The 18,775-nt window shown below is 44.5% G+C and overlaps 1 protein-coding gene across 2 annotated transcripts in view; it reads right to left on the bottom strand.

The window, feature by feature from the left end:
- cacng2a (calcium channel, voltage-dependent, gamma subunit 2a) overlaps positions 1–18,119 on the bottom strand; it is a 55,886-nt gene extending 37,767 nt beyond the window's left edge. The window contains exon 1 of one of the 2 annotated variants that reach the window (XM_081711381.1): positions 15,402–18,119. In XM_081711381.1, the coding sequence (XP_081567507.1) occupies positions 15,402–15,627 (226 nt within the window). In that variant the 5' untranslated portion in view covers positions 15,628–18,119. The remainder of the gene's footprint in view (positions 1–15,401) is intronic. The other variant, XM_027017844.3, reaches the window with a different exon arrangement.
- Positions 18,120–18,775: the final 656 nt, after the last annotated feature.

Raw genomic sequence — 18,775 nt, 5'->3', positions numbered from 1 at the left:
CACACGCTCCTTCTCCCTGTGTCCCTCTCTGTTGCTCTTTTGCATTCTCACACTTTCTCACCCTTTCTCTCTCTCTCCACACACACAGACAGCGTAAAAGAAGAAGTCATGCTGGTTTCTATTACACATTCACATTTTCTTTCATTAATGTCAGAGAAGACACCATCCCCAGCACACACGTATATATGTCCCATCTATTTTATGTGTAATTACCTAAATGTCATAAGACTTTTCTACTACTAATCCAGAATTATACCCTGCCCTTCAGTAACCAAAATGTAATGCATTTCATCTTTCGTTTTTACAAATGTATATATGCAGCTTTTAGAAAACTCTCTTTACCTTGTTAGGACTGTTTTCCTAGACCTGACACATAGGATACCCCTCTTCTTTCTGTTATTTCACATAGTAAATGTTTGTGTGTGTGTCATTTCTGAGAATGATAAAAAAGAATACGTCTCAGAACATGGACGGGGTTTCACACACGTAAAAAAACAACAACAACAAAACAACACTGTTGTAAGTTCTAACCAGACAGCGTTTTACAGGAATGACATCACTGTGATGCCCTGTGTGACCTCAACCTGACCCTCCACTGTGGTGGCCACAATGTCCCAGGTCCGCGTTTCCTCTTACCCAGCATACGTTACATTATGCTGTGTCATCAATGTTTTTGGGGCGTCTTGTGTTCTGACACCTGCGGTACCCTGGGCCCTATCTCCGCACATAAATAATTACATTTTTGCCAAATCTGGACACCAGCCTCACATGGGTGTGTGCTGTAGTAGACAATGATGAAAGACATTGATGCAGACATTAAGGGAGATGGTATTGAGGGGCGTGGCTGGGTTGCCAGCTCCTCTGCCCTCCACAGTACTTTGTGAATCATTTTGTTATTTGCGGTGCTTTTTTGCACTGAATGTCATCAGCGCCATTGTCTATGACTGATAGTTACTCATGGCCAACTGAACTGTGAGTCCATTAATGTGGATCCGGCTGGGGAATCCAACATCTCTGCGGGATATTTTAGGCAGTATGGATGTCTGCACTCTGGGGTTTGGCAGGTTATGCTAAAAACACGTGTCTCCTATGCATCTTCCAGTTTTCATTACGCACGGTGCTGGATGTATTTTGGGAATGCTGAGCAGATCCAGCGGCGAGATACAAGTTTGGTGTTGTGTGACAGTTAAGCGGTGGAGATTGAACTGGCTTCTCCTCTCTCGTGCATGAAAATTTCAGGATTAAAAGCAATGGAGACTTTGCTCTCCGTCTGAGATTATGAGTTTATATTCAGCACCGCCACCTACCCGAGGAAATCACACAGACGCTGGAGGAGGGACAGGGGACCCCCTCGGCACACTACTGTGTACAGTTTTTAGACAACAACCTCAGACAATTAAGGGCATGGATCTCATTCCAACCACAGACAAGAGCCTGCTTTATAATCTGCCTCACAGAAACTGTGGGGTTCTCTGTGAATTAGGCGGAGAGAGCAAGGGAGCTCTTTGAAAAAAGTAAAGGAGGTGGGGTTTGCTCTTTGAAGCACAATGCGTGGTGCCATCAGACGAATGTTTCGGTCTTTTTCGTCCCTTGATTTGCACCTTATTACGTTGTGTGCACCACTGTGGTTACTGAAAGAATATACCCCCGCAAACCCAACAACAACCTGGTACTAGAAGAAGCGTACAAGGTCACTAGCATGCAGGAAACTGCTTGTCATATTATTGCTGAGGACTTTAACAAAGCAAACTTGTAGACAACAGCTCCCAGATAGCTTCCAACGCAGCTTCCAATGCAGTACCCTTGGAACATGGAAATAATGGACACACCCCCTTCCGGAATATTCTGGGAACCCTCCTTTTTGCCTCTCCATAAAGGCAGAAGTTAAAACAGGAAGCACCCATCAATCATTAGGCTGGTCTGTTACCGTTTGTACCAATCAGATTCTAAACACCAAGACCAACACTGACCTCTGACTATAGTCTACACACACTCAGACACTGAATTCACCCGGAGATGCATAGAGGATGTTGTGTCCCAAACAAACCGTGCAGATTATCACCAATGTGACTCAACAATGAAGGTCACATGGCCCTAAATTCTTGCTTTTAAATCTGGAAATATGTAGCAGTGCGATAAAAGCCAGTTGCCCTGCAGAAAGACAGGCACATGTGAGTGAGGTTACAGGTAGAATCACAGATTAACGGCACCACTACAAGAAACATACGGCCCAGGCTAAATGTAATAGAAGACTTTATTGGGGAAACTTGCTGTGCGATTAACACGGCTGCCTCGCTTCTGGACAAGCTAAACACTTTGAACGCTCAGTTCAAAGCGAATCTCGCCAAGCCCTGTAAGAGAGCCCCCACTGCCGACAAGGTACATTTCCTCTCCGTCTCTGTGGCTGAAGCTCACAGATCCTTTAAGCGAGTAAACACCCACGAGGCATGCGGGCCAGACGGTGTTCCCGGCTGCGCCCCTGGCCTGTTAACGTGCAGATCAGCTAGCTAGAGTGTTTGCAGATATTTTCGAACTCTCTCTCTGTCTGTTGTTCTAAAGGTTTCAAACCAAAGGCAGCCAGTGTAACATGCTTAAATGACTGGAGCCCTGTTGCTTGGATTTTCATTGTAAGCAAGTGCTTTAAGAAACTAGCTAATAGATTCATCTGCTCTACTCTACCTCCTAGAACAAAATAAATCCACTCAATATCAAGACCTGTAATATTATAGATGTGTAATGCTACAGTTCTGTGATGCTATATGCTTGTGATGTTATAGACCATATATGCTATAGACCTATGATGCTATAGATCTGACTCTGCACACTGCCCTCCCCTGCCTGAACAAGAAGTACACATGTGAGACTGCTAGTTGTGGATTCAACACAATAGTCCCCTTAAAGCTCAAAACAAAGCTGAACAGTTTTGAACCGTTCTGAACAGCTGGATCCAGAACCTATCAGGCTGTCACCAGGTGGTAAAAATGGACAGCAATGCACAGCATCATCTACCTGACTCCTAGTAAAGGAGCACCCCAGGGGTGTGTGTTCAGTCTTCTCCTATAATCTCTACACACTCATGACTGCACAGAGGATGAATTGAACATGCCAAATATATGGTGAAAAAGGCAGAACCTACTCCTTCTACACCAGAAAGCTCAGGAGGTCTCGGATGGACCCTGGCATCCTTGAGTCATTTTATACCTGTACTGTTTTATGTCCTGAGTGGCTGTGGTACTCCCTGGTATGGGAACTGGACCACCTTCAAACGCAAAGCTCTCCAGAGAGTGGTGTGGACCTGGGGGGTGGTGGTGTTGAGCTTCCATCCCTCCTGGAGTTATAGACCAACCACTGTTTAAGGAAGTCAAAGTCACAAGAGACTCCACCCAGTCTGCTCTGGCTGCTGCAGTGGGGCTGTACCATAAAGTCCAGAACCAGCCAGTTCCTAAACAATCCCTGTCCCCAGTCCGCTGAAAACCATCGCAGGGCAGTACTCAGTGCTACTCAGTGTGACCTGCATCTGACCTCACACAACATATCCAGGACTCACATGGACAATCTCACCCAACACATTTAGAACACACATGGACAATCTCACACAACACATCTAGAACACACATGGACAATCTGAAACAACACATCTAGAACAAACATGGACAATCTCACACAACACATCTAGAACACACATGGACAATCTCACACAACACATCTAGAACACACATGGCCAAACTCACACAACACACTCAGAACACACATGGACAATATTACTCAACACTCCTAGACAATCTGCAGTTCACTGCAGAAGAATGACAAATAAGTGTGCGTCCAGGCTTTCTATGGAACGCACAGCAAGGTTAACTGCCTAAAACTGGTCTGTGCTGCCTAAAACTGGACTGTCCAGACTAAAATCTAATCATGCTACCTAAAACCAGACCATGCTGCCTGCAGCTGGACTGCCCGACGTCCCGATCTCTCACACACAGCAACGATCAAGGGCAGTTGTACCGCATGAGACGGAGATCTGCAGTGAAGAAAAAAAGCATGAGGAGAACGTGCTAAAGCAACTGCCCTCTGGCTTCAAGTATCACAGCTGCAATGTTCAACCAGAGGCCATGGATACTGTAACGCTAAGCGCTCTCACTTCCATGCTGCATTAACTGGAGACTGATCAGGAGCCTGATATAAAGATCAGGTGCTAAACCTTTCGTCACAGCCTTTGTTTCAGAAGGTGTTAATTAGTAAGGTAACAAGGGTCCTGTAGCCATGCAGCACAGAATGTAGCAGGAAATAACAGGGAGCTACCAGACTGGAAGAGACAGCACACCATAGAGTACCTTCATTATAAAGGACAGCACACCATAGAGTACCTTCATTATAAAAAAGACAGCACACCATAGAGTACCTTCATTACAAAGGACAGCACACCATAGAGCATACGGCGGCTTTCTCTGGACGCGGTGACGGCACTGGCGTTTGTAAAAGAGACTCCGACACTGTGCACCAGCTGCACCAGCTCACCTGACACAACACCAGTGTTAACGCTGTGTTAAGAATGGTCTGCCATCCTAATGATACATGCTCAGCAATTATAATGGCCTGATTGTCATTGTAGTCCCATAAAATGTACACATCAGATAGGTGATACCTAATAAAATGTACTTATTAAATGGGTGTCCCTAATAAAATGGCATGTGAGCTCAGGTCCAGGGTAAGTGTTGCTAATGATGTGGCTGTTGAGTTTATAATCTCTCTGAACCATTAAATAATGCCTCTCCGGGTGGTCAAAGATTCATCCTTCATCTAGAGCAACTCAGGTCTGAATGGTAGTGGAACTGTGTAAGACCCGAAGACTTGCGCTTTCATAATGTGTACAGATGAGAACGCTAGTTTATGTTAAATAAATGTCACGTATTTAGACAGTAAAGAGTTGGAATGTTTAAAATGAATACCTATACAAGGAAAAGATACACATGGAAGAAACTCTACACAGCCCCTGAGCATTTACGGATTTATCAAACAGCCTGTGCTCACTGTGTACTGCAAACGGCGCTTTATGTATGCTGTCTGGTCAGGGTTAATAAGCAGGACAACCATCTGGTTCAAATTGGAGTCCCAGCACTTTCTAAAGCAACTGCTGAACTGGATTTCGCTCCCCTGGTCCATATCAAGGCTGGGCACATTGAGATCTTCCAGCACACGTTGACAATGGTGGTGGGAACGTGTTTAGCCAACAGTACCATTTGCTGTGACTGCAGGTACCAGTGCTGGTGCATGATGTAAACAAAGCCATCTGAACAGCCCTGCACAACCGCAGCTCCTGGCCCCTACAGGCCACCGTATGTAGTTCCACCATCAAAATACTGAGATTTCAGGACTGGTGGCAGCTGGCTGAAGGAAGAAATGGGACCTTGACATCCCTTTTTATCCTTTAGGTCCAGGACATCATTTGTTTTCATTGTAAAACTGTTTGGCTTCCTTGCTTGAACACGCTAAAGCTCAGCAATGCCCCCCCCCCCCCCCCCAACACACACACACGCACGCATGCATGCACTCACACACACACACACACACACACACAGACTCATATTTTATTCCTGTGTGCCGTTCAGAAGCACAAAGTCTTTACAGTTATGTCATCTAGGTTTTATTATATATTTAATAGGAACAGATCAATAGTTCAAAAGAGTGAATGACGAATCAAATAGGAACAATATCCTGTAAATATGAAGACACTGTAGCTAATACAGTTCTACTCCAAGTATCTGTAGCATGTCTTTACCAAAAGGGAATAAAATCAAACTACTAAAACTAAATTTAAATGCACTTTTCAAACAGAGACTTTAAAACTAGCTAAGATCATGGCCTTTGGTTTAACATAAATAAATGTGCTAGTGTTCATCGTGTCAGGAATCCCTGTATACTACTTCAGAAGCAACAAGTCTCTAAACGTTGGTTCGTTCCGCCCCTGTATTCTGCTCTTCACCCTCTCAGTGACTGGCCGGAAGTCCTGACCGTGTGTCCCTGCTGTCCAGCCGTCTAGGCCATGCAATATGGACTCACTGGGCTGTCTACACCTCTCCAGACAGGCGCAAAGTGGAGATCCAAGCACCTCAACGTAGCCCAAACCCCTGAGCTGAGAGCCAGACAGACATCCATGCCTGCAGATCCCTCTATGGCCACGTGACCTGTATGTGCTTTAACCCTTATGTGCTCATCCTGGGTAAGCCAAAAGGCTTCCGACACACCGTGACGGTGCCGTGTAGGAATAAACGAATGGTTGTTATTCATGTTTGAATTTACTGTAAAATGTGTCTTTAGTAAGGTTGGATGACACTAAAGCACACAGAAAAAATTCCCGTTCTTTCCTGTTTAAAGTATAATAATTATGTTTTTCTTTAAATAGAAAGTTAAGACAGTTTTCATATACTACTCTACATGCACAGAGTTCATTTCATTTCTACCCCACCGTCATAATTCAGGAGATGGCCTATGTTCTCTCTCTGCAGCAGTGCCTGACTAGCATGTGGGAGTACACACGGTATCAAACAGACCCCATCTCCAAGTGCTGGTGATGCATGGTGTTTGGGTTCCTCTCTGACACAAAGCTAATGCAATGTAATGGATTGCAAATGAACTGAAGCGAGGACACCATCAATTCATCACCACGCCCAGATTCTGCAGTTTCTGCCACTATTGGGCAGGGGGGGGAACACTCCCCATAGAATCAATGGAACGGATGTGGCGCTAATCTGTATTTATGGCGGGATCTCCGCGGAGGTGGCAAAATGGCCGTCAGATGGGGAGAGTTAGAGGAACGAACGCGAACATTATCAGAAAATTGGCCTAATGTTAAGTGCGCAGTGCTCTGGTGCATCAGATCAATTCTTTATAATTGCTCCCACTTGCTGTAATGATTTCACAGCCATTTTGGTACTTTGTGGTTCGGGGTACATAGAGAGGGTTTCGGGAAATGACCACAGACCTAATTTTCCTGTCGTGCGAGTGTTTCTGATTACAAAGAGTAAGCAATGAAATGTATTGGGCAACTCCTCGTCATACACCACGACACACACTTACTAGAATGTTTCAACACATGTAACAGTATCCTATCTAGTCCCATTCAAACGCTTATTTTAAAGCCTTGCATCCTTAGACAACGAGTCTCTTGATGTATTTATATTTAAATTTAGCTGTATATGGTTGTATTATTTATACATATATGGCTGCTGTATATGGTTGTATAGTTTTGGTTTGGTATTATTCTGTTTCCTCGAGCCATAGCATTTCTAGAAGTTGAAAATCTCAGGGGGTTAGGATGTCTGAAGCAGGCCTAAAGTCACCCTCCCTGAAGGCTTTGTTTTATATCTTGATATATACTGCAATTTCCCCCCAGGATCAGAGAAGTCCTGCCTATCGAAAAACAACATTTACATGAGTGCGTGTTTCTGGACATTGCTCCTTTTATATTCATGTACATATGTTGTACATACATGTACACATACACGTACCACAGATTCAGATTCTACCCTCTCTGTCATTATGCACAGTCCCCATGTGCCTCTCATCCTCTTCAAATCCACTATCAGGCACAGTAAACCTATGAGGACACCATCTTTGTGGTGCTCAGTACAGTCCCCATTCTCGTGGAAAGACACAACATCTACCATGATATGATCATCATCTGGCTCATGTCAGGCAACCATGAATCTGCATTGAGAGACGAGTGTGCCAACAATGTGGTGTGCCAACAATAACCAGGTCTTAAACTTCAAAAAGACCGAGGAGATTATTGTGGGTCTTCGGACTACCAAATAGACTGTACACAGTCCACGTGAACAGAGAGATGCTCTGCAGCTCCCTGAGATGGTGGGTAAGGCGTGGCTGTGCCTTTATTTTATGAGCAGGCTACAGAGAACTAACCTTCATCAAAAGTTGCTTGTCCACCACAGAGAGCATCCTAACAGCCCGCAGGACAGCCTGGTATGACAGAGCACCAAAGCCCTCCAGCGCGTCGTGACAACAGCCCAGGACATCTTCACAGTACCGTGAGTAGGGCTAAGAACATCATAAAAGACATTACACACCCTGGGCCCTCCGCCCATCGGCCAGGTGCTTCGGGACACACACACATACACACACAAACAGGCTTAAAGTTGAGGCAGGTTAGAGATCTACTTATTCTGAACTCAGCGATCTCCTCAGTCTGACAAGTCTGATATTCTATCATTTATTTTGTGCAATTTTAACTTACATGTGATTTCAAGCCACTGATTATGTGCAGCAAACTACACCCATCATCCAACACCCCATTACACCATCACTACATATCTGTTACATCCCACCTTTACTGCAAGTGACATTTTAACACTTTATATTGCCTATATTTTGTTCGTATGCCGCTTAAATTCTGTATTTTTAAATCATCCATATTTCATATTTGTTTTTGCATTCCTATGTTATTTTCTATTTGTAAATATGTGTGTGTCTAAAACATAAATATACAGTTTGAGGTTGATGCAGTGACAGTGAATGACAATATGTTACCTGCCCTAACCCTACCCCACTCTACTGGGACAATATTTCTGTCAGTGGCGTATTTTGTTGTAAAACCGCGGTCTGCTCACTTGTGGGAAGGGCAGCCTAAAGCAGTGATTTCACATGCAAATGGGATTCTTTTGCACTGCTATTTTAAATGGTATCATTGTTAGGAGATCGCCAGCAGACAGGAAATGAACTGCAAGTGCAATTTACTTTTCTGCAGAAGCAAATGAGCTAGTGTTAATGGTGCTCAAGGTAAATCAGACTGATTGTGTTAATAAAGTACTGATCCAATTCATTTCAGCGCCCTAAAGCAGCACTGCAAAAGAAAATGAAAGAAGTTGTGTGTGTGTGTGTGTGTGTGTGTGTGTGTGTGTGTGTGTGTGCATCTGTGTGTGCGAGCATATGTGTGTATTCCTCTGTGTGTGTATGTGTGCGTGCATCTGTGTGTGCGAGCATATGTGTGTATTCCTCTGTGTGTGTATGTGTGCGTGCATCTGTGTGTGCGAGCATATGTGTGTATTTCTGTGTGTGTATGTGTGTATGTGTGTGTGTGCATCTGTGTGTGCGAGCATATGTGTGTATTCCTCTGTGTGTATGTGCGCATGTGTGTGTGTGCATCTGTGTGTGCGAGCATATGTGTGTATTCCTCTGTGTGTGTATGTGTGCGTGCATCTGTGTGTGCAAGCATATGTGTGTATTTCTGTGTGTGTATGTGCGTATGTGTGTGTGTGCACCTGTGTGTGCGAGCATATGTGTGTATTCCTCTGTGTGTGTATGTGTGCGTGCATCTGTGTGTGCAAGCATATGTGTGTATTTCTGTGTGTGTATGTGCGTATGTGTATGTGTGCACCTGTGTGTGCGAGCATATGTGTGTATTCCTCTGTGTGTGTGTGTGTGTGGGTCATGGATATTGGGGAGTGTGTGTGGGCATGTGTAGGTGTGCATGCATGCGTATGAGCACACATGAACATGCATATCTGACAGAGAGCGGGAGAGAGAGAGGGTTTGATTCGGGTGTTTCACTTGCTTATGCAGATGTGATATCCCAGGGGTGGATCAGCTGAGAAAAGAAGAGAAACACACACACACACACACACACAAACCCCTTCCAGCCAGCAGAGACTGAGATGAGAGAAATGAGAGGCAAGATAAGAATCAAGCAGTTATATTTCACTCTGATAACTGGCATCGTATCCAACCCTCTTCTAGCAGTGCTGAAGCAGAATGAGGATGATGACTCAAACAGTATTCCACCAGGGCCCTGCCCTGATCCAGTATTAATCATGCCCTCAAGAGGCTGCCTCTCCTCAGTCATGCATGAAAAGGACCAAAGAATGCTGTGCTCCCACCAAAAAAAAAAAGGCCCAGATAACCTGCTGTTTCTGCCCTGTGCTCTGTAACCTGCCCTGAATGAGACCTCCAAACTTTTTAATGAAGTAATTAGACTTTGATTCAAACGTGTTAATGTATCATTAGTAAGGGCGAATTGGACGGAGTTTTGAGAGGTACATCGTATTGGATTTCTTTGAGGTTGTGTATTGGAGGCTCGGGGTAAAGTACAGGGGCCATATATGATGTCAGAGAGCAATAAAACGGTAATGATCAGGAGGGCGTGCTGCACATGCTGCAGAGGGAGATGAGGACCCTGGAGAGATGAGGGCAAATGAACAACATCTGCCGCATGGTGACAACAAACGTGACTAAGCGATGCAATATTGCTGAGTCATTCTCCCCTTTTTGGTGGGACAGAATGTTATGAGTGTGGTACATGCAACAAAAGGAACTCTTAGTAGATCTGAAGGTTGGGGGGGGTTAATGTCCACGTCATCCTTGTAAAGTGGTGCATTATGGGAAGTCACTTATCTCCATGCCTTCTTTACCACTGCAAGTTAAGTGTTTGATCATGGCAGCATGACACTGGAGAATGACAGACCCAAGCAAGTACTGTGAACAGTGCCTTTTCTACGTCCCAGGCTGGTCCGGTGTTCACAGATCCAGAGGCCTGGCCTTGGGAGGATGAGGAGGGCTTTACTGGCAGACAAGGTGGTGGGTGGGTGGTCTGCAGTTCAAACTAACCTGTGTTTTGTTGAGCCGGTGTTGTGCTTGTAAGAAGTGTCGTGCTGTGTGGAGCTGTTTTGTGCAGGTCTTGCATGTGCTGCGCTGTGCCTGTGCTGTATAGAGCTGTGCTATTTTGAGCTGATTTGTGTGCTGCGCTAGGCTTTGCTGTGCTGCGTTGCATTGAGCTTTGCTAGTTTTTGTTGTGTTGTGCTGTGCTGTGTTAGGATTTGCTGAGTTGGGTTGGGATGCACTGTGTTAAATTGTGCTGTGCCAAGCTTTGTTGTGCTGCACTACACTGGGCTGTGTTGGACTGTGCTGAGCCGTGCTGTGTTCTGTTGGACTGTGCTGTGTTGAGCTGGATTGGGCTACACTTTAGTGCCCTTTGCTATGTTGGTTTTACTGTACTGCAGCCACTTGGACTGTGAGTAATTAGGCTGAGAAGAACTAGACTGGGCTGTGTTGGTTTGTGCTATACCGTGCATTGTGTTAAGGTTCCTTATGCTTAGTTGTCCTGGTTTACATTGTGTTGGGTTGTGTTGGGTGTAATCCTATGTTATATGTAATACTGATTAATGCTACCCTGGAACTGGATCATTAGCTGGGCAGAGACATACCAGTCTGCTAATCCTTATCTGATCATACAGTGTACATAATCCTGCCATACAACAGTGCTCAGCAGCCCTGGGGCCCAGCAAACTGCTATCTTCAACACACACACACACACACACACACACACACACACACACACACACACACACACACACACACACACACACATAATGACCCAACTCTTGAGAAGTTATGAAGAGTTAATATGAGGACTGGATAAAGTTCTCAGCATTTTTTTACAACTTGTTTCAACAAAATTGCTCTTTCTAATTTGCATTCTCACAGATTATTTACAAGATTGGCTTGAATACCTCATACATAGATCTATAAGTGCAGCATGCCTTTCTACACACCTCCACACACCCACTCATCGGGGGCCTTGGAAGAGCAGAATGCGTCAGTGTGCCTTATCCACGCAGTGTGGTAGTGGATGTTAGCTGAAGGGGCATATGCTAGCTTGACAATTACAGAGAAGTGTTTGAGTTTAAATGTACTGGGGGGGAATAGAACGTACAATTAGTCAGAGATAATCATTTTCACACCTCTCTTCACAGTTATTGACTGCAGTTATGGACATATGGATGCACATGGCACACAAAGGCTAATCATGCAAAAAAAGAAGAGGAGCAGAAGGAGAGGAGAGTGTTGGAGAGAAGTGAAGAAGGAGAGAAGTAGAGAGCAAGACAGAGAGGGGAGGAAAAGAGAGGACAGAAGCAGGAGAGGAGCCCAGGAGAGGAGGAAGAGAGGTGTAAGGTGTGTAACTGCACCTCCTTGGTTGCACTGTGAGAGTAATGAAGAGTAATTTTAACTGAAGGTGTACCAGGACCCCGGTACACTACATCCAAATCTGAGTCACCAGAAGGACCTGCCAATTGGAAATGGCAAATTTGTGGTGTAAATTTAAACGTGAGTCTGTGTGTGTGTGTGTGTGTGTGTGTGTGTGTGTGTGTGTGTGTGTGTGTGTGTGTGGTTGTCTGTGTGTCCATGCAAGATTAGTACATTTGTACACGGAGAGTTTGTTATTGTGTGCATGCAAGTATGTGTATTTTACAGCAATATTTATTTCTGTGTGCTTGTGTGTATGAGTGTCTGTTAAATTTGCCTTCTGGGGTAAAAGGTGTCTGTGCGTTTGTGCGTGTGTGTGCGTGTGTGTGCGTGTGTGTGCGTGTGTGTTAGGTGTGACTCTAGCTACACAGAATCCATTAATACAATTGCAACTTTGCAGTCTTTTTTATTTGCCCTCCTCATTGTACCACACACAGAGGATCAAGCGGTTTGTAGTGGCCCTGTGAAAACAGATCTGTTCTTTGAACAACAGAAGCGGTGGCAGAGACATAAAAAGGAAAAAATAAAGAAGAGGCCAAAGAGAAAGCCAGTGGAGAAATGACCCATCTCCGAGAATAGCAGGACGTTTTCACAAATCCAGCCCTTGGTTAAGTAGCAGATGCTGACCCATTTAAAATGATATTTTCATTACCCACAGAGCACACAATAGAGCAGAAAAAACCTGGTGTGAATCTCCATAATCGATGAAAGCTATATTTCACTAGAACTTAAAATAATGCTGCTCCCAGTATCTCACCACAGCCACATATGCCTGTATTTTTGGCAGGTATTCAATAGTGCTTCTCTCTCCTCACTCGTTCTTTTGACCTCCCTTTTAATGTTCTTCCCTGCATTAGTGTTAATGCCAGTATGCCTTAGTTTAGCGGGCAGTTCGGTGGACAGCTAGATCAGCCGCACGGCTATTGCACTGCATCTGTCAGGACATTTTATGGAATATTACTAAAATGCATTTGAACATTAAAGCAATACTGTAAATGGTGCTGATTTTGCATACACGCACAAACACACAGACACACACACACACACGCATTTGCATAAACACACACACGCGCGCACACACACACACACACACACACACACACACACGCAGAACACCACCAACAACATAATAGGTAGTTGGTCGAAGTAGATCTTTTTATATATATTCATATAGGCACCATATCTGTAGGCTATAAATCTGTTTCACCCCGAGTGGGTCATCATCTGAGTTAATCCCGGAGATTGACATCTCTCGCCACTCCTGTAGCTAATGCATGGATCTGATCAGCTGCTTGTGTAGTCTGGGTTCACAGAGGGGTGTCATCGACTGTGTGGACGTCTTTTGTCACAGACTCTCTATCTGGGTGTAAGAATGATGAAGGACACAAGACAGGCAGGTGGGTGCTGTATTCCTAACGGAGTTATCCCATACTCCGAGTCGGAAAGAAAGACTACCTTCCTCTCTCTTAGCTAATATGATCCCCACTTGTCACTAAGGTTGCCTGTGATGAGTTGTCACGTCCCATATCCTCCCTCATCTCCGTGACTTGAACACTTCACGCCTGGGTCTTCCGTAAGGGAGCTCAAACCTAACACCAAGTAGGTGCCAGCCAGAGCCCCAAGCTCCCAGAGTCTCTCTCTTTCCCTCCGCATGCTACGCTCAGTTAATTGGTTTGCACTTGCAGAAATATCCATGAAGCCATCTTTAACCCTGGCAGAGGCTGCAGGCTGATCTAATATGCTTCATGCAGAGGCCATGGGTCATTACAATATGAATTCTGATAGTATTATGAAAACTTTGACCATTTGCACGCACGGACTGAATACGGTACCTTGTCTTTGTGATGCTTTTGCAGAAAAGAGGAATAGCTCCCACCACCTGACTAACTCTCATCCCCCCCTTTTCACCATGTTCCGTAGTTAAAGAGTTTGTGTGCTGTGCTAATTATTCTTGAATTAATCATCTGCACTTGCATTTCAAGGACGCTGGCTCTGCGGTCAACACAATCTCACATTGCAATTTTTATGAAATAACATGACCCAACTTGAGATATGAATGGTTAGTGTGCTAAAGATGGGTTTTAATTGGTATGGAATCCAAAGAAACCTCTCTTGCTCATTCCAGTTAGTGCCAATGTTTGTCGAGATCACAGTCTTGAAGCAGGACACGCTGCCTGAACTGGTATTCCACCAAAGACGTTTGACCCCAAAACACAGCTACAATGCTGCATCATTCGGATGATGGTTGACTCATGCCATCATGAATCAGATATGGTAAATCACTGACTTCTACATAACTGGCATCCTGATTTAATGAAGCAGCAGAGATACAAACAACTCTGCAAAATGGAGAGGCAAACAACATTGCTTTTGCCATTTTCAAAGAAATTTTGATTGGTCATTTGATAGGCTCTGGGAGTTCAGCAGAAGATGTCACCCGATAACGCTGTTGTGTTACATGTGCTCTGTCTAATAATATTCCCATGATGGTTGTTGTGATCGAAGATATATATATTGCAGGCCTGTGCTTGACTTTTTAACCTTCCTAGGTTATTTTGTCTATCAGCGGTATTAAATGGCCAGTATGAGCTGGGTGTTGCTATCAGTGATTTGATTGCAGGGTCATCTGTCAGATGCCTAGCAAGCCTTGAGCAGATGTTGATGCTGCACTCCCAGATTTGCAAGTGTCCCGCATACTGCCTGATGTCACGGGGTCATGACCCACCGAGGGCCCAGTGTCCCCGCTAAGTGGGCTGGATCCCATAACCTCATCATGTGCTGTCCCATTGTGATAAGCATACCCCGGTGTGAGGTGGTGCAGACAGCAACATATTTCTGCGCTTCTCCTGAGCTGTGAGGATGATGAAGAATGTTTGGATCCTTACAGCTGTTGCCTGTTGCGTTAAAAGCAAGAATCCCTTTTATACACTCTGGGTGTAAGTGTGTAAACATGCTTATTTGTGTTCCTGCGTGTTCTTTAGAATTTTCAAATTGTTTTAATAATGGGAACTTCATTAGGTGTTGGCTAATGGGAACTTTGATTATGTTGAGTTTTCAGAACTTAATGCCTTAATAATGAAGTTTTCTTTCAATCTATCTGCACAAGGAGCACTCTGTGCTCTACTGTCGTCACGAACTTTAACATCAGTAGCTGTTTTCAGTAGCTAAACCTACAGAGCCGGCAGAGGAAGACCACGAGGAGCCGGGAGCGACCCGACGCGTTTCCGTAACCGCTGACAGTAACACGTGCGCACGTGCTGAGGCTGCGCCTCTGATGCAACCTCCGATGGAAGCAAGTGAACCACCGAACGTCATCTGTGGCACCAAAGAAAATGCAGCAAAGAGACGAGATGACAGCCATGTCCTCCTACCTTCTAAGCAACATGTCCTCCATAGACCCGAATGGGTCATCACTTCTTCGTTCTTCTTGCTGGTCTCGTTCTCGTTGTTGGTCTTGATCTTACACACGCCGCGTGAGTATAGCCAGTAGTCCGTGCCCACCGCGATGGTCATCAGACTGAACGCGGCAAACGCGCCCACCGTGGTCAGTAGCATCTTTATTCCGCGGTCAAACACACCCATGTTTCCGCATTCCATGAAAGGGGGACCCCCTTTCCTCTTGATGTATAGGAAGTAAATATTTGAAAATTTACGGGACCAAACCAAACTAAAAAAATGGGATATGTTTGAGCGAAAGGATGGGGGAGGGGGAGGATGCGGTAGGAACCTTATGGTTGCGTTTGGGTGAGGACCGAATTAGGAAGAAATTGGTGAGCCTCTCTGGCTGTTTTCAAGGGGGATTCGGTGTGTTTTTCACCCACTTGTCTTATATAATAATGTTGAAAAGAAGAGTAAACTGGCTTCTTTATCTACTTGTCTAACGAGGCAGAGAAAGGCGCTGCAACAACTCAAACTCACCCCAGTTCTTATACTGCAAAGCTACTCATTAAAGAGAATATACATATATCTTATGCTTAACACTGAACTGCCTACACCTTTAGTATTGCCGTGATCGTGTCATTAAAAGATAAAAGCAATAGTTGATAGTTTGTTAACCAAAGAATGCGGTCTAAGACCAGACTGTGACAAGCACACTTACGGATGCGAATAATACGTTTTAAAAGCGTCTTAATCTGAGGTTTAAACAGCAGGTTGAGTCTTATCTTGATGTTTTTCGCGTGTTACATCTTATAGATAAATACTGCACTCAGAAGAATGCAAAATTCTGATGAAATAGTCGTGGTAAAAGGGGTGGAGAAGTGCTGGAGTAATGGTAGGTTTGCAACGATTTCACACTCAATATTTCTATAAAAATTCAATGCAATACAACAATTGTTGACCTACGAAGCGGTCTTATTATAACTAAGCAACGCGACAGTCTAATCAAGAGGGAAGGCTGGCTTAGACAGGGGAATGAGGGAAAGCCTTGTTAAGATAGACTAGCAGGAAAAATAAATGGACTGATGACTTTAGTCCATTTCAAAATTAACAACAACAACAACAACAAAACCCAAAAGAGACTACAGGATTTAAATGTGCAACTATTGCAGCAGTGTCACAAATCAAGTCGACAATGAGATGAGAAGAAATTAACAGGGATAAATCAATTGATAACAGAGAAATGAAAACGAAAATGAAATAAAATAAATAACTGGTAGATATCCTTTTTCCTAAAATTTTGGTCCCCAGTTTCCATATGTGGCTCTTAGCTCTTTGAAAATTTCCTCCGAAAATGAGAATTTGCTGCTGAATATGGTATTGTCGACGATCCGGAAAGAGCGGGGAGCATCCACTGAGTCGAGCCGACCATTACTCGACATAGAGCCGGGTGGAGGAGAGCGGGAAGGTGGGGGTGCCGGATGTGCTACCCGTGCATTTGACTGCTGTTACTGTTGCTTGGCTATCCAAATCCACGTTAGCTGCCTTGCGCCCGGAGCTGGAAGCAAAGCCGTCCCGCCTGCGTAGACCTTGCGCCATGTAAAAGAAAAAAAGTCCTGAAACGAAACGCGATAAGTCGGCAAGGAAGGAAACGGTTCTCACTCTCTCCTTTCGCGTGTATTGTTATGGAGAAGATTTTTGGAAGAGGGCTATCTGGGCGTTCTGCCTCTAAGGGGGAGCAGAAATATTACACAACCAAAAGGCATCCACAGCGATCCACGCCAAGGAGCGCACCACGGAGCCGGAGTGTAGAAAACACAGACGCAGCTTGGAGAGCGTATTCTATTGCGCCGTGCCAGTGATACTCTCGCTCAGCGTACACAGTAAGATAGAGCAGAGAGCGCCGAAGCGAATTCTCCGGCAGAAAATGACACTCCGGAGATTGCGCATGGATTAAGTAGGGTCAGTCCTCCAGACGCTCCTGTAAAGATATTAAAGATTTTGTTCCTTCTCCAAGGGGGAGGGAGTTCGCCAGTGAGGCTTATGCGTGGGGTGGATGAGTGACTGATCACGAAAGCAAAAGCTTACAAGTTGGTTGGGGAATAAGAGGAATGAATGTAACTATGCGTTGTGCGTTTCGTATTAAAAGCCTTGATGCAGTTTATAATTGGCTTTCACCTTACAATGGAACGTCATTGCAATACGGCTTTCCGTTGTGCCCAGAAATAGTATGCCACAAATATATACTAGATTTTAGTTGCTCGTTTCCCATAGTTTTCTCTACACTTTTGCCGTGTTCCAAACGTGTGGGGTAGGGCGAACTGTTGGGGGTGTTTTTCAAAATCAAGACGTTCGAGCTATAAAACCTGACATGCAAAGAAAGAAAAAGGAAAATACGTCCAACAGAGGGAACGAGAATCATCCTAAAACTTTGTCATCGTCATACCCAAACGTCATTCACTTCCTTAAATAGATGTGCATCGTTTACGTAGGCTAAGGAACTAAATGTCACGAACGTCGATATTAGTGTGCCGATAAGTCCGGCTCTGGCCTGCCTATGTCAGAGACAGCACTGGACGGTGTTGAAACGCCTTTGCTACGGACAGCGCTTGGCTGGTGCTGAAATGAACAGCGCTCGTAAATGCGCCGTTGCGTTGGTAATTGTCTCCCCCTCTCTTCGAAAAGCTGCACTTGCATTGTGGCTGCGTTTTTGCCATTAGTCTACACATGGCTTCAAAAGCAACGATCACTGAAACAAACTTTTTAAAAATATATATACTTTGTAAATAAATATGATAAATAATAATTTTCCAACTTACAATGTATTTGTCACGTGTTCTTGCCAGTTTATTCGTGAATATTCTTTTTTGTAAAACATCTCCGTTTTACTGCTTGTGCGCCAGGGACATGCTTAATATTCTGGTCTGGTATTGCGCTGGACAGTAAAAACGATGGAGAGACAGAGAAGAAAGGGACAGAGATTTATAAGAGCATTGATTCACTGATGCAGCGAGCACTGGATGATAGATTTCGACATGCCAAAACAGCATGAGACGTAGGAGGGTGGACACGCTATGCATATTTGTCCCCACAGACATGCATTTCTGTGCATAAACTAACGTTACAGACCAGTGATTCTGTGACAAAACCTGCTCAAAATCATGTTCATTAACTAATACAACCTTAATCTAATCTTAATAACTGACACAGTGACAGAGAAAGTTTTCTGCTATTTTATTGTTAAGGTGTGGACAGAGAAAGAGAGAGAAGGAGAGAGAAAGGGAGGAACAGTGGGGAGATACAGGGGGAGGGATAATGAGGGAGAGAGAGAGAGAGAGAGAGGGAGATCTAGATTAGTAACAAAAGG

The sequence above is a fragment of the Electrophorus electricus genome, chromosome 3 (assembly GCF_041902795.1).
Source record: "Electrophorus electricus isolate QZ-2024a chromosome 3, ASM4190279v1, whole genome shotgun sequence".
Lineage (NCBI taxonomy): Eukaryota > Metazoa > Chordata > Actinopteri > Gymnotiformes > Gymnotidae > Electrophorus > Electrophorus electricus.
The sequence above is the reverse complement of the archived record's forward strand: the minus strand, read 5'-3'. Positions and strand labels throughout refer to the sequence as shown.